The sequence below is a fragment of the Gracilinanus agilis genome, chromosome 4, assembly GCF_016433145.1.
Source record: "Gracilinanus agilis isolate LMUSP501 chromosome 4, AgileGrace, whole genome shotgun sequence".
Classification (NCBI taxonomy): domain Eukaryota; kingdom Metazoa; phylum Chordata; class Mammalia; order Didelphimorphia; family Didelphidae; genus Gracilinanus; species Gracilinanus agilis.
Genome location: NC_058133.1, coordinates 347,023,576 through 347,040,835, shown reverse-complemented (window position 1 = coordinate 347,040,835; position 17,260 = coordinate 347,023,576). Strand labels below are relative to the sequence as shown.

Genomic DNA, 17,260 nt, shown 5'->3' with positions numbered 1-17,260 from the left:
CAGCAGCAATACAATGACCCAGGACAATTCTGAGGGATTTATGGTAAAGACGCTACCCACATTCAGAGGAAGGACTGCAGGAGAGGAAACATATAAGAAAAACAACTGCTTGAACACATGGGTCGGGGTGGACATGATTGAGGGTGTGGACTTGAAACTACCACACCAATGCAACTACCAACAATTTGGAAATTGGTCTTGATCAAGGACACATGACAAAACTGGTGGAAATGTGCATCGGCCATGGGTGGGGGGAGTGCGGGAGGGTGAAGGGGAAAGGAGGAGCATGAACCATGTAACCATGTTAAAAATGAATATTAATAAATGTTAAAAAAATTAAAATAAAAATTAAAAAAAAAATCATTTGTAACTAAAGAGAACAGTTTCAATTGAGTGATGAGGTTAGGAGCCAGATCCCAAAGGGTTGAGGAGTGAATGAGAGCAGAGAGAGTGGAAGTAACAAGTAAATACGGTTTCTTCGAGGTCTTTGAGAAAGAGATGTGAGATCTATAGCATGATAGCTTAAGAGTCAAGTCGGTTCTACTCAAGATTTTGTGGTTTTTTTTTTTAAAGCTGAAGGAGAAGTGGACATTTTTGAGAGCATTAGGGAGGGAGAGGTTGAAGATTTGAGAGAGGTAGAGGAGATGATTGAAGATGGAATCTACTGAAGAAGATGAGAAAGGATGAATTCAAATTTACTTGTAGGGAGGTTGGCTTTATGAAGAATAAGGAGCCCCTCTTTGACAAAAGATTTATTCTGAATAAACATAAGAAATATAAAGCTTAAAAACTAGGAAATGCATACACACAAAATTTCTTTTAGCTGCAAGTGCCTTTCAAAAGGTTGAAGAGATTGAAAAGGATGTATGGAACATCATTAGAACTTCTGTAGAATGCCAAAAGCTTATTTGTTTTACTGTTTCAGAAATATCATCATAAATGAAATCTATACACTTTCTACTATATCTAAAGTTATTACTTACATTGTTGAACTGAACAGATCTTGAACAAACTTTGGTCATTCAGGAACCATTCACTAAGCCCTGCCATGTACTAGACCCTGTGCAAAGTGCTGAGCAAAAAAAAATAAAAAAAATAGTTTCTGTGTTATATGAGGGGAAAACAACATTTATACAATTAAATGCAGATATAAACAAAGCTATTCCTAGGGAGATGGTATTAGCAACCAATTGAGAAAAATGGAAAGAATTGATGTAGATGGTCTTTCTTTAACAATTTTGAAGGAAACAAGGGAACCTAAATGGCAGTCATGAGGTTCCAGTGCATTACAGGCCTGAAGGACAGCCATTGCAAAGGTGTGAAGAATAGATGGAACATTGGATGAAGTGCGGTATCTGAGGAATAGCAAGAAGAACAGTTTGGTGGACTATAGATTGCCCGAGAGGGAGTTATATATAGCAAGGCTTTTGAAATATCAATTGGATCCAAGTTATATTAATCCTAGTTGTAATAGGAAGTCACTGAAGTAGTATATTGGGTGGGGAATTTACATTGTCATACCTACACTTTAGAAACATTACTTGGATAGATTGGGGTGAAGAAAGTTTTGAGGGATAGAGACCAAGTAGGTGGACATATTTTCAAGAGATGATAAGGGGGTCTATAAGCTAGGGTGATGGTCATATGAGTACAGAGAAGGGGAGAGGTACAAGAGATGGTAGAGATAGGCAAGATTTGACAACAAAATATCTAGGGTGAGAGAGTGAAGAGTTGAATATGACAGTGTGATTACAAACCTGAGCACCTAGAATGGTGGTAGTGTCCTTAACAGATACAAGGAAATATTAATGGGGCTGGATTTGGGGTGGGGGGCATCAGTTTTGCACTTGTTGAATCATTCAGTCTGGAATTTCTAATAAGCAGCTTAAGAAGTACAGTTAGAGTTCAGAAGAGAGATTAGGACTGAGCATATAGATTTGAAGGTCATCTGCATAGATTCAGTTATCTATCAATAAGATTTAACAAATGTTTTGGGGTTTTTTTGTTTTTTTGTTTTTTTTTGCAAGGTATTAATCTAAGGGTAGCAAAGGTTGCACGGTAGATAGAGCATTGGTCTTGGAATCAGGAAGACTAATCCTCATGAGTTCAAATCTAGCCTCAGACACTTACTGACTGTGTGACTCTGGGTAACTTAATTAATCTTGTTTGCCTCAGTTTCCTCATCTGTAAAATGAGATGGAGAAGGAAATGGCAAATCATTCTAGTAACTGCCAAGAAAACCCCAGAATGGGGTCATAAAGAGAAAGACATGACTAAACTCAACAACAAAATAGATGCTGGGGATACAAAGAACCCCCAAAAAGCCATTTCTACTCAGAAGCAGCTTTTGTAGTCTTATCAGGAGAGACAGTGTATACATATGTAGGTATTTACAGACTAAATACAAAGTAGTTAGGGAGGGAGGACACTCATAATTGGCTTCAAGAAAGGCTTCCTGTAGAAGGTGGTATTTGAGTTGCCTCTTAAAGGAAGAAAGGGAGTACTTGAGACAGAAGTGAGTTATTCTAGATGTGGGAGAGACCCAGAGAGAGACTGCAGTTAAGCTGTATGAGCAATAGAGAGAGGACTATTTGGCTATTTTTCAAAGTGCAGAAGGAGTTGTCCAATAAAGCTAAAAAGAGATAGGGGCCAAGTTGTGTTATACTTTAAAAAGTAAATGGCAGAAGAATTTATATTTTATCCTACAGGTAAGAGGAAGTCACTCGAATTGATTGAGAGACCTGGTCAGACCTGTGTTTAAGGGAAACCAATTAAACAAGTATTTATTAAGCACTTAACTATATTCCAGGCATTGTACTAAGTGCTAGAGCTTAAAAAGGGCAAAAAAATAGCTCCTACTCTTAAGAAACATACTCTTAAATCAGTGAGAGAATATAATCTTAGAGAGAAAAGTACTAGAAGCTAGAGGACCCTGGAAAGGTCTGCTTGAGGATGAGACACTTGAATTGAATCTTGAAGGAAGCCAGGATTCTAAAAGGCAGAGATGAGAAGAGAGAGGATTCCAGACTTTGAGGAAAGCCAGTACAAAGACATGGAGATAAGAGATAATTTCATGTCTGAAAAAAAGCAAGTAGGTCAAGATGGTAGAGTGAATGGAAGAATGAAAAGCAAAAGAATATTGAAAATGTAGGAAGAGGCTGGGTTGTGAGGCAAACAAATCCGTGTGTGTGTGTGTGTGTGTGTGTGTGTGTGTGTGTGTGTGTGTGTATTCTTGCAAGTAATAGGGAATTGGTATTTCTTGTGTAGGTGGTGTGACATAGAAAAAATCACTGCCAGATGTGTAGGTGGATGGAGTAAGAGTAGGAATAAACTTAAGATAGAGAGAGCAGTTAGAAGACTACTGCAACAGTAGTAATGATAAAAGTCCTGACCTAGTGTGGTTGCTACAAGAGTGAATTTATTTTGTTAAAGTAGAAATGTCACTTTCCAAATAAAAAACAAAACTATTTTGTCTACAATATTTTAATAGTTTATAAAGTAAAATTTGGTTACCTATAAGATAGTGTAAATGTGAATGATAGTATTTTTTTGGAACTAGAACCTTCCAAATATTTCTGAGAAATTCTCCTATAGTGCCAAAGCACTGTTACTAAAAAATTGAAGGCAGCTCTCTCATTTGCAGAAGTAATCCTAATGATCTTTCATTTTTTAACCACATTCTTCCTACTCTTCCCCCACCTTCCACACCTCTTAAAAGAAACCCTGTATTTATCTGGAAAGCAAAACAACATTATTGGGGGAAAGTAGCAATTGCAATGCTAAAAAAATAGATCACATTGATCCTACAAATCTGACAGCTAAAAGATGTGCTTGTCTTTTCTGAAATACGCTTCTGGCAAAAGTGGAGGACCCTTAGATGATAAGTTGTGTTGACCATTCACAGATGTGATGACATATGGAAGCTAGTGCCAATGTACAGAAACCTGTTGTACAGTGCCAGCAATGATGTATGAAAGCAGGTTGAATTTTTGTAATGGCCACAAAAAGATAACAGCTAAAAAAATTCATTCAAATCATGGTATAAAAAGATATTCTAGATTCTCAGATTTTCTTATTTTAAAATGTTATTCCTTTCATTTTCATCTCACCTTAATTGCTAAATAAAGAATGATAAAAGAAAGCTGCAAAGCCATACAACACGTCAACCAAGTCTGACATGCCCCATACCCTTATTCCTTGATTCTCTGGGACCAAGTTTGGTCATTTTGATTACAGTTTCTAGTTGTTATTTTCTTCTCTTTCCATTTACAATGGTTTAGTCCAGTGATGGGCAAACTATGGCCTGCGGGCCAGTTGTGGCCCCCTGAAATGTTCTATCCAGCCACATGACATTATTCCTAATCTGACGAATACAATGAGTAGGATACAATACAATGAAACTTCGAAAGAGTTGCCTTAGAAACAGACTGACAGATGAGCATTTCCTTTCTTTTGGCCCCCTCTTTAAAATGTTTGCCCATCACTGGTTTAGTTAATCAACAAGCATTTTTTAAGTGCCTGCTATGTGCCAGGCACTGTGCTAAGCCTTAGGAATATAAAGAAAGAAAACAATTCCAGCTCCTGAGGAGTCCACTGTCTAATGGGGAGGCAGCATACAAACCACTATGTAGAAACAAGATAAATTGGAGATAATATCAGAGGGAAGGCACTAAAATTAAGGAGAACTGAGAATGGTTTCATGGGCATTGTGTATAAGGAACAGCAATGAGAACCAGAGTCACTAGATCACATAGGAGTTAGAAGGCAGATAGATTAAGAGGTCAGATTAGGAAGGGCTTTCTAAGCCAGAGGGTTTTATTTTTAATCTGGAGGCAATAGGGAGCCATCAGAGTTTATTAAATAGGAGAGTTGGTATGGTCAGACCTGCGCCATATAGGAAGATCATTTTGACAACTGGATGGGGAGGGACTTGAAACAGGAAAACCAGGCACCGGCTATTGCAAAAGGTCAGATATCCTACAAGGGGACATGCAATGGTTATTAGAAAGGTAAAAACAATGAGACATGGCATTCATTAGGTTGGATTTGGGGAGAGGGAAGATGAAACAGAATGAGGAGTTGAGGACAATCCTTAGGTTGAGACACCCTAGTAACTTGGGAGGGGGGCAGAACCCAAGACATTTTATGTAGTCTCTATGTATTATTTTCCAACAGCATGTTAATATATTATTATATTTATTACATTCGTGTACCACAGTTTATTTGGTCATTTACCACTTGATGGACATATACTTTGTTTCCAGTTCTTTACTACCACAAAAAAAGTGTTACTTATGAAGATATTGGCATATGTGGGTCCTTTTCTGTTTGTTTACCTCCTCAGAGTATACGTTAATGTGAAATCTCTGGAGAGAGTAGAAGTATTTTATAGTCACTTTTTTAGACTAATTCCAAGTTGCTTTCCAGCATGACTGGAATAGTTCACAATTTAACCAATATTATGCCCCCTAATTGTAAATATCTCACAAGGTTCTATCTTGGACCCCTTTCTCTTCTCTCTCTATACCACTTCACTTAGTGATCTCATTAGCTTTCATGGATTTAATTACAATCTGTATGATGATTATCAAATCTTTTCCTGCTCCAAACTCTGCTCTATTCCAGTCTCACATTTCTAAATACCTTTCAGACATCTCAAACTAGATATCCAGTAGACATCTTAAACTTAATTTGTTCAAAATAGAACTCATTGATTTTCCCCCTAAACTCTCTCCTTTTCCTACCTTCTCTATCACTGCTGAGGGCAGCATCTTCCCAGGCCCTCAGACTCAGCCTCAGAATCATCCTTGATTCCTCACTATCTCTTATTTTCTCCTCTCCCCACTCCATCCTAGGTATGGCCAAAGTCTTGTGATTTTACCTTTACAATATTTCAAATATGCCCTTTTCTCTTCTCTGCCACTATTATGATGCAGGCTCCCATCCCTCACACCTAAAGTATTGCAGTAGCCTGCTGGTAGGTTCTGACTTTCTCAAATTTCTCTCCACCCCAATCCATCTTCCTTCCACTAAAGTAATTTTCCTAAAATGCACATCTAATCAGGCCACTCCCCAATTCAGTAAGCTTTAGTGGCTTTCTGTTGCCTTCAAAAGCAAATACAAAATGCTTTGTTTAGCATTCAAAGCCCTTCATAACCTAGCCCTGTCCTCCCCTTTGAACCTTCTTACACTTTGTTTTCTATACTCTTCAATCTAGTGACACTGTCCTCTTGGCTATATTCCATGACCAAGACTCTCTCATCTCTAGTATCCTGGCAGTCTGTCTAGCTGATCCCTATACCTGGAATCCTGTTCCTTCTCCACTCCAAGTACTGACCTCCCTGGCTTTATTTAAGTTCCAACTAAAATCCCACCTTCTACAGGAAGCCTTCCCCCAACATCCCCTCTCTAAATTATTTCCCATTTATCCTGTATATAGCCCAGTTTATATATGTATATATTTGTTTGCATGTTATCTTCCCTATTAGATTATAAGTTTCTTGAGAGCAGAGTCTGTCTTTTTGCCTCTTTTTGTATCCCTAGCACTTAGCACAGTGCCTGGCATATATAGTAGGTGCTTAATAAATGTCTATTGATTAACTGATTGCCTTCCGCCATTAGAATATAAGGTCCTTGAGAAAAGAGACTTGTCTTTTTGGTTTTTTTCCCTCTTATATTTGTATTCCCAGCATTTAGCACAGTGCCTGGCACATAGTGAGTACTTAATAAATGGTTGTTGGATTGTTTTTTTGTTGTTGTTGTTGTTTTTTTACTTAAAAAATATAAACCTTCAGAATTAGATTTTTAAAACATGCAGTTCCTGTTTTTTCAGGCTCTAGATATTTTTTTGCAAATCTAGATTGGCAAATAATTCCAGGCATGCTATCAAGAATTTTCAAATACATATGCTTCTGCAAATTCTTTATTATTATAACTGTATTCAGAATGTTATGGCTTTGATTCCTAAACTGTCTTGGAAAACACAACTTAAATTTTAACAATGAAACCTCTTGAAATTATTGAGCTTTGAGGAGATCCATTTTTTCAGGCTGTTTTAAGGGTAACTTCAGTACATTAAAGCACTTTCCTAGATAAATAACATAAGAAGGTCATCCGGTGTATGTTAGTAGTTTTAAAGAAAATATTTTTGATTATACAAGAGATAATATGGAAACTATTTCTATTCAACAAACATCTGTTAAGCACCTATAGTTCAGAGCACTATTTTAGGTTCTGGACAAGAAATATAGCTTAAGTAGTATTGTTGCCATTTTGGAGTCTGGAGTAAGAGCGTAAATGTAGTTCTTTGTAGGTATTGTAAAATTGAACATTATTTTTTGTTAATTTGTCCTGGTGGTTTTGCATTTATTGTAATATTCATGTCTTCCATCTGCCTTTTTGTGACACCAAGGAAAAGTTTGACATAGCATATCACAGGTATTATTTGTTGAAACGTTTAATTTGTAGTATTGTTAGTTTCAAGTGTTTTTATATAATAGTCACAAAGTTTTGTATGTCATTAAATGATTGTTATTTCTCTTCTCTCTGCCTCACTCTCTTTCTTTTTTTAAATCTCAGGGCCCCACGATTTAAAGGTTTCCAACAGCAGGATAGTCAAGAACTTCTGCATTATTTACTGGATGCAATGAGGATAGAAGAAACAAAGGTGAAGTTTCATATGGTTATTTTTCAAAAAAATTTTTAAATATCAATATGTCTTTTGTCCATGTATAGACAGTAATTTGTAGATATGTAGTATCATTATAGAATTTAGTTTCCAAAGAGATCAGTTTACAAATGGTTCTTTTCATTTCCTTCATCGAGATTATTTTTCTACCTCTCTAGCTCAACTGTATAACTTCTGGCCATAAGCAATCCATTGACTTCTCATTACTTTGATATTAGAAAAACCTAAATTTCAGCCTTTTTTTTTTTAAACTTTGTTCATATAAGATAATTTTTTTCTTACAAAATAACGATAAGAACTAATATTTTTATTAAGCTAAAAAGTAACCTGCAGTAAAGCAGGCATATCCTTCAAAAAAATAAATCATTATTCCTTCCATTTTGACTCTTGTGAACCAAAGTAGTGCAGCTCTGTGTCTTGATTGTTCTCCAGTTTTTCTTCCTGCTGAATTTCCATTGGATGGAAGTTCAGGTAGGATTAGAATTTTCTAACAGGTCAGCCTAAAATGTGTACTTCATAAGATTGTCCCAACCAGCATTATTTCATGATATATTTTAGCCAAACCTCATCATCACAAAACCCTGCTTATAATATCAATTAGTCATTTAGAAGCTTCATTCTGTGGAACTGTATACAAGCTGTCCTTCTAGCTTATTTATTTCTGTTGATGATGTCAAGGCTGTTGATGGTGTGGTGCAGTGATGGGCAAACGTTTTAAAGAGGAGGCCAAAGAAAAGGAAATGCTCATCTGTCAGTCTGTTTCTAAGGCAACTCTTTCGAAGTTTCATTGTATTGTATCCTACTCATTGTATTTGTCAGATTAGGAATAATGTCGCAGGGGCCGGATAGAACATTTCAGGGGGCCGTGTCTGGCCTGTGGCCATAGTTTGCCCATCACTGGTGTGGTGAATAGAGGGCCTAGGGTCAGAGAGCTCATCTTCCCAAGTTCAGATCTGGCCTCAGACAATTAATAGTTGTGTCACCCTGGGCAAGTCACTTAACCCTGTTCGCCTTAGTTTTCTCATGTGTTGTAAAATGCGCTGGAGAAGGAAATGTTAAACTGCCCCAGTGCCTTTGCAAAGAAACCCCCAAATGGAGTCACAAAGAGTTGGACACAAAAAGAGATGATGAACAACCCTGTATTGATAGTGTCACATCCTCCCCAGACATCCGGACTGTAATAATTAAAATGGGTTTGACAAAATAAAAGAATTTTTAAAAATTGTGGTTGCCGTTTATAATTAAGTCATGAGACTTAGTAGCTTTATTACAGCAAAATAGTGATAGTAAGAGAGGGAAATGTAGGAAGGAGGTAGAAAATATCGGCTAGCTAAAAATACCCCTAAGTCCGGTTCCAAGTGCCTCCTGACTGAGAATGCAAATCCAAGTGCATATTTCACCAGCCCAGGAGAGTGAATCCAGTGCAGAAAGCCCAATATTCACCAGAATCCAAAGTCCAGATCAGGAAGCCAAAATCTGAAGCCACAAAAGAACCTCACCAGAGCTCACCAGAGTGCATGCTCACCCGGCAAAAGACCGCACAAGAATCCCCAGGATTCCAGAGGCTCCTGCTTCTACGCAGTGTTCTCCTGTCAGCTCTCCTCGTCACATCTCAAAAATCAATCACAGTTTGCCTAGCACTGCTTGGGGTGGGTGTGGGGTGGGGTGCAGTGTTTGTGGTCTTTTAGGGTATGAACTTCCTTTTCTAGTAAAAGGTTCTTACTAACTAAGTGTGAAAGATGGGGGACTCCAGGTTTTTAACTTAAAATAGATAAAGTGAGTTTAAATTCTCTTTCACAAGACTCACAACCTTGGAGTGCCCTGCCTGGCATTCTGGCTATACTGGAGTACTACTTCCAACTCTGTTCTCATACCCCATTCTGAACTTACAGAGGACTTCTTACACTGGAATGAACTTGCCTCACATTTCTGCATATTAAAATCCTTTTCTTCAAGGCTTGGCTCAGGTGCCAGTTCCTCCATGAAGACTGTCCTGATTTCACTCTCTCTCCATGCTGTTTTGTCTTGTACTACATTTTCTTAACTCCTTTCCCTTTTAGAGCATAAACTACTTGAGGATAGATACTTCGATTTTTTTATTTCAAGTAACTAGCTTAGTCCCTTGCACATAGTTTAGGTGCTTATGGCTGAATTGTTTGTTGAATTGAATGATGTAGAAGGGGATTCCTATTTGAATTACTGGGATTCTGTAACAGTTCTATAATTGTTAGATACCTTACTTTGCTCTTATTTAAATGGGTTAATAATCTGTATCTGGTTGGCTGGATATCAACCATTTATTCATAAATAATAAACAGAGATTTAGTAGGATTATACTGTATATTTTCTGTTCCCATATTAAATTTTTATTTCTTAATATGCTTTGACATGTTAAGCTATAGTTCTGACAGAAATGATACCTGAAATAGTGAGTAGAAAGAGCCAAAGATTTGGAAGTGAAGGCCCCGACATGCAAAGTTCTAGCAGAGTAACCTTGGCCAAATTGCATAACTTCTGTGAGCCCCTATGTTCTTATTTATAAAATGGGCTAATTATAATTCTTATCTCACAGGGTTGAAGTGAGGGAAATGCACTGCAAACTTTAAGATGTATAAATAATGAGTCATTATGTGAGAGGCAGCATAATATAGTGGAAAGACTGCTAGACTTGAAGCCAAGAGAACTGAGTTCAGATTCAAGCTCTGGATCACATCTTATCTGAACCTCAGTTATATCTTCTACCAAATGGAGATGATAATACCTCTTAGTATTCTACCTTATATGTTGTGCATGGCTCAAATAAGGTAATGCATTTAAAATCCTTTTGCAAATCTTAAAGCACTAGATCAACATCAGGTAATATTACTTTTATTATTCACATATTTCAATGTGGAATGTGCAGCAACAAATACATCTTTAATTTGATTCTTGTTGTGCTTTCCAAATACATAACTATTTTCTTCTTTCTCAGTCAGTTTACAATCCTAATTGAATGGATTAGAGTTTTTAACTGTGCTGTCTGTGGTTAATGTGGACCTTTCTTTAATATTCATTACTTAGAAGTTAGTGACTAGCAATTTTTTTTCATCATCTGACAAAGCATGAAGCTTGTCACTGGGTAAAATTAAAAATGACTAACTATAGTAGTGCCCTGTCTCTTATAACTATTGTAACTATAGATTGGAGGAAGTCTAGCAAGATGAGAAATTGTAAAATTCACATAGTAAATAGTCAAAGTAATGTGATACCTATTTTTCCATAAATGATGAAATTTTCATTTAAAATAAGACTAATTCAGACACACCGACAGAAGGGATTGTCCTTTGTTTTACAAACACAGTTACTGTATATTGTATATTTAATCCAACTTAAATTTTAATAATTGATTAACTTGAATTTTTCACACCTCTATAATACAAATATAAATTCATAGATATTTATTTCTACAGTTTGTGCTACTGGGTTATTGAAATTTGATCCCATCTCCTGCAATTAAACAATTCCTCTTTTATTTTAATGTTGCATATATGAATGGTATGTGTGTGTATGTTTGTGACTTTATCACCTCAAACTGCTTAGGAAAAGCTCTTTTTTACCCTTCTTTTTGGGGCCTTTAGATAGAGTGTCAAGTCCGTGGACCTATTCAGTCTTGTGAGCAATGACAGTTGTGCCAGTCAGATACAGTGAGTACCCAAGCAGTAGCAGCATTGTCTAGCCTGGGAACTCCACAGCTGTTAATCGTGCTATTGTTGTAGAGTGTCACTACCATGTGTTTTTTGATTGAAGAAAGCCTACAGCAATATGTCTGCCACCAGAATCCTTTAGAAATAATTACAGCTACTGACCTTCTTTTAGGCTATTTTCATAAAATGTTTTCTGGTGAATGTAAAGTTTTAGAAGAGTAATCCTGTTGAATAGAAAGTTAAAAGTGAATGTACCCTCGTCACAGGAACAATATTGCAGAAAACAGTTGCACAGAGCATTCAAATCATGTACTTGTGTGGAGCCTTTTCTCTTTGGCTTAATACTATAAAAACCCTAACAACATATAAGCTATTTAGAGAGATCATTTTTAGCTTTAAAAGTGGCTCCTTTAAAATTAGAGTTGGATAAGAACACATTGAAGTTTATTGAAAATTCTTAGCTACTACAATGATTTTTAAAATTTTTTTTTTATATTTGAAATTGCCAGTTTCCTATTAATAATTTTCTTTCAGTAAAGAGTTCTAGTTTTCTTTGGTTCTGTTTTGATTACAGACATAATTTCTTTAATATTATTTTCAACATTTTCTGAATATTTCTATATTTTCTGAAAATATGGGTTTTTATAAATGAGGAATATTTTGAAATCTGAGATTGCTGTTACTCAATTGAAATTATACTTCACAGTTATTCTGGTACGTGAGAGACTGTTAAAATCCCAAGATCTAAAATAGTTTGAATCCTGCTGCTAACTGATTAATGTGTTACAGTTGTTAGGAATACCCTGACCAGAGTCTCTTGTCTTTCTTTAACCTAACTTTCAAAAGCACGGAATTCCAACAAAGAGGGTTACTTATAGTCCTATAAAGATTTTTATAGCATTAGACTTGGTGAATTACCTATTGATTGGGGTTTTTTGTGTGTGTTGTTGGCTTTTAAGGATCAAGGGTAGGGAGTATTGATTCATAAGTTACGTCACATGTTCAAAAGACGAATGTATGATATAATTTTCAATTATTTCAAACTTTTTCATTAGTTTTATTTTTATATAGCTAAATGCCTTGATCAGATTATAAGATTTTAACTAGTTCATAATGCAGTAAGAATAGTAATTCAGACAGTGGGCAGCCTGAAAATTAATAAGTGGTCTGAATTATAAGAAATATTTTAAATTTTTTAATACATGTAATATACCTAAATAAATTATAGTGAATTTCAAATTTTAACAACCCATATTAGTGAGGTTTTACTGTTGAAAATTTCTTTCATTTAGAGACTTCCCCAGGTAAATAATCAGAATTATGTAGAAATAGGTTAAAAATATATCTTTAGGATACTTGGGAAATTAATAACTAAGAGTTATATGAAATTTTGTTATAGACCATTAACAGAAATTCATAAATGAAATAATTTCACAATAAGGAGAAATCCTTTAATATGTTGAATAGCTGCTGGGTGAGAAAACATGGGTCTAACATGGCCTAGTTGTGAATCGTTAACTACTACGTTCATTAGTGGGGCAGCTAGGTGATACAGTAGGTAGAGTGCTAGGCCTCATCATCTTGAGTTCAGATCTGGACTCAGACACTACCACGTGACCTTGAGCAAGTCACTTAACCCTGTTTAGTTCAGTTTCCTTATCTGTAAAATGAGCTGGAGAAGGAAATGGCAAACCACAGAGTCAGACAAGGCTAAAAAATGATTAGACAACATCCATTAGTGGAGATGGATGGATTAGCAAAGCATTTATTAAGCACTTATATGCCAGTCACTGTGCAAAATGCAGGGGATACAAATATAAGTAAGCAAAACAACCTTTCCTTCAAGGACTTATAGAGGAAGTGGTGACGGAGGTTGAGTGGAGGTAATAATGAAGCATGAGCAGACGGAAGCAAAGTGAGTCTAGGTCCAGGAGCCATGTTGTGAGTGCCCAACAGTTAGAAGCCTGAGCTCTCAGGGAGAGCTGGGAGAACAGGGAGGTGAGGATGAAGTGGAGACTAGAGAACAGGGGCAGAAACACCTCCATAGGACTGTGAGCAAGCTTGGCATAGCTCAGGTCCGATAAATGTTTACTAATCAAGAGCACAGGGTGCCACAGAGGGAAGTTGAAGACTTGTAGTGGGTGAAGGTTGGAGGCTGGAAAGTAGTTGTTTGGCATCTTGAAGATGGCCTGGAAGTACTGAGGTGAGTTTGGTTCGAGTATAAGTAGAGTAATAGAAATGAACCTATAAGACCAGAGTTCTGGGGCAGGAGCTTGGAGTGCCAGGACAGAGATAGAATAATGAAACTGATGAAATAAAAATGGTTTGTAAGTATAAAAATAATTTTGAATTTTACAAATCTTATGTATTTCATACTAAGCCAAACTCTGCTATTAACTGGTGGGGCTGTTCAGCTTTGATCGAAGTGCCAACATGGAGAATGATCAGAGACCAACACAGGGCTTGAGGGACAAGCTGTACCTGAGAGGGAGATGATGGGGAGACATGTAAGAGTTTTGTGGACCTCATTCAGCCAGGAAAATTTATGATCAATTTAAGAGCTCCTTCTTCATAAGCTAGTCAAATGCTTCATCCCCTAGAGTTCTCAGAAGGCTGAAGTGCTTTAACTCGCTTGCTTGAGATAAGCACTTTCTTCCCACCTGGACCCTATTACCTGAGTTCCTAGAAACCCCTCTATCTCTACATATAGCCTGAATAAAGTATTTAATACCTAAAATTGATATATGTGTGGGAAATGTGGGATGTGTGGAAATTAAGCATTATTGTTTATTTGATAGCCAGGAGTGACTTAAATTAAGTAGGCAGTATATCTCAACACCAATAAATGGTTATTCATGATTGTAAAGTTTACTCTAAACCCTGATTAGTGAAACTTAGTTGTTCTTTCTTGATATAGACAAAGGATATCTTGGTCTTCACTTGCACTAATCTGCATAATAGTTTGAAGATTGTTTTAGAAGAATTTCTGTATCTAGGATTAGAAGTGTAGAAATTGCAAAGTTTTTTTTTAAGTTTAAATCATCTGAATAATAAAATGGCATACTGTACCATTCTTTATTATTTTCTTTAGCTGTGGCTGAAGAATCATATATCACTGAAATGCTGAGCCTTAAACTTTTAAATTAGGAAGAGATCAGGCTCCTTACATTTTGGAACTACATTAGCACTTATAAACTACAAGGAGCTTCAAAATGGTGTTTTGCGGGCCAAATGAATACACCTTTAGAAATTGCTAAGATTTAGATAAAAGCTAAGATTCACTTTAGAGATGATGGCTTAATCCTTCTAACTTGTAGAAAAGGAAATTGAGGTTCCAAGGGATTTTGACTTATCTTTTGAGATACCTGTTGGGTGAAAAAGGTTAGATAACTTCCAGATCTCTGACAAATTTGCCATACATCACTGCCTTTGTAGAGAAATACGTTTTTATTCAGAAGAACCAATCATGTCATATATAACCAATTAAACCTTGCCTGTTTCAAGAAATTTAATCCTTTTAATCGTCATAAAAATCTTAATGGAATTGTTTTACAGAGAATACAAAGTGGCATTCTAAAAGCATTTAATAATCCAACTGCTAAAACTGCAGATGAAGAAACTAGAAAAAAAGTCAAAGGTATGTTGACTCTTCCTGTCACATTTACATAATCTATAGCTTTATCTTAAAAAACAATTCGTGTATTCCTTACAATTTTTTTCTATTTCCTTTTAAAATGATTATTTTAAAGACTCAATCTCTATCTGACCTAAATAGGTTTTCATGTTAGAGTAGTGCCATCTAGTGTAGGCATAGGATAACTCCAAGACTCATTTTTCTCTTAACCCATTTTCATTTAGAATTTTTTGTGTTTTTTAAGCTTGATTTTGTCTCTGATGTCTTTGACATTTTACCTTAATATACCCATAATATCATTCCCTTCTTCACATTTGATGCTTAATTATGATGAATTTTACACATTTTGAGGAAATTGTTCAAATAATTTAATTTGGATGGTAGTTTGTGACATACCCACTGAAGGTAACTTGAATGTTCTATTAACATTTATCATTTTTTTCTTCAGCATTAGTATATTTCTTTTTTTAAACCCTTACCTTCTGTCTTGGCGCCAAGACAGAAGAGTGGTAAGAGCTAGGCAATGGGGATCAAGTGACTTGCCCAGGTTCACACAGCTAGGACGTATCTGAGGTCAGATTTGAACCTAGGACCTCTCATCTCTACTAGGCCTGGCTCTCAATCCACTAAGCCACCCATCTGCACCCTAGTTTATTTCTTAAGATAAGTTATTTTTAAAAATAAAATTTGGATCATCATCATTTTCCACATATAAAAGATTTATTATAGAAGGCCTCATGTTATGTTTAGTGCGTAATTGAGAGGCAATATGGTATAGTGAATAGAGTGGTATCAAACACAAGTCAAAAGGGATCCCTACAATTTGTATATTGACTTAGGAAACCCCAAATTAACATTATCTCTGTTGCATTATATTTTTATTTATTTTGCTAAATATTTCCCAATCACATTGTAATCTGGATCAAATTACAATAGAGAGTTGGGCCATCCATGTTCAGCCTTTCCAAGTTCAAATTCTATCTCTATCTAGCTGTGGAATTCTTTGGCATATCAACTAACCTCCTAATGATTCCAACAACTCCTTAAGACTCAAAGTTACAGGAAAGTTGCTGATTTGTATCCTTTGAATGAGTTTACTTACCAAGAGTCACCAACACCAATGAAATTGCAGATCAGACCAGATCTGCCTCTCTTTCAATCTGTCTTTTTGTGTATCTGTCTCTGGATGTCTGTCTTTACATAAATACATTCATACAAATAACATCTGTTTTTAGATAGGTTTCTCATGTAACCAACATAATTTTTCTTCCTTCTCTTTAAGAGTATTTATTATTATTTTTAAAGAATTATCCCAGCAATTTTTTATTTTTATGATATGACATTGTTTTAAAGGTTTATGTGAAATATGGAGGGTATAGGTCCAGGAAGGGTAGAAAGGTGGGTAGAGAAACATGTCTACTATAATTTTTTAAATGTGTATTCTTATATTGCTAAGTAAATATAAAACAGAAATTGTCGATTACATATTTTATTACCTAATAAACTAGTAATTACATTTGGGTATTCTGCGTTTACACTGGCAACTATAGAGAACAAATCCACAAAGTTTGGGAAGAATAGTTAAATGTGAAAAGTGAATAATCCAAATTTATTTTGAGCAATATTTAATTAAAACAGTTTATAATTTTTTGTCTCTTATAACCAACCCTTCAGAAGTTTAGGATTCTCCCAAAATTATGGGGAAGGAGCAAATGTGGGAGGAGAAAGGATATCTTATGTATTTAGTATATAAATACCTATACTGTTGATTATGTTTGAATGGAATGAAATATGTTTTATTTTTATTGATGTTGCATATATTTTCAAATTAAAAAAGCACTATTTTTGCAGCATATGGAAGAGAAGGAGTGAAGATGAACTTCATAGATAGGATCTTTGTTGGTGAATTGACTAGCACAGTCATGTGTGAGGAATGTGAAAATGTAGGTATTTTGAAATGCAATTCAATGTGAAAAAATAGAGCACTATCACATAACATTTTTTATCATTGTTTTGTTTTAAATGTAACTTGGCAAAAATATATTGATGAAGAATTACTTCATAATAGTTTAGTCCCTTTTAAAATGAGATACTCTCCTTGCCTAGATGATTGTCTTGTTTTCTGGAATATGAATATAAAAGTCATTTTAGACCTATATATAGACATTTGCTGCCCACCCCCCCCCATTGTGTTTTTATATGTTGTTCCTATTTGACCCTCAAAACAAGCCTGCAAGGGTGTAAAGAGAACACATA

At 35.7% G+C, this 17,260-nt stretch overlaps 1 protein-coding gene across 1 annotated transcript in view; it reads left to right on the top strand.

Annotated features, from left to right (window-relative positions):
• USP45 (ubiquitin specific peptidase 45) overlaps window positions 1–17,260 on the top strand; it is an 83,093-nt gene that overhangs the window by 51,965 nt on the left and 13,868 nt on the right. The window contains exons 9-11 of the mRNA XM_044676580.1: window positions 7,579–7,666; window positions 14,926–15,007; window positions 16,856–16,947. Of these exons, the coding sequence (XP_044532515.1) occupies window positions 7,579–7,666; window positions 14,926–15,007; window positions 16,856–16,947 (262 nt within the window). The remainder of the gene's footprint in view (window positions 1–7,578; window positions 7,667–14,925; window positions 15,008–16,855; window positions 16,948–17,260) is intronic.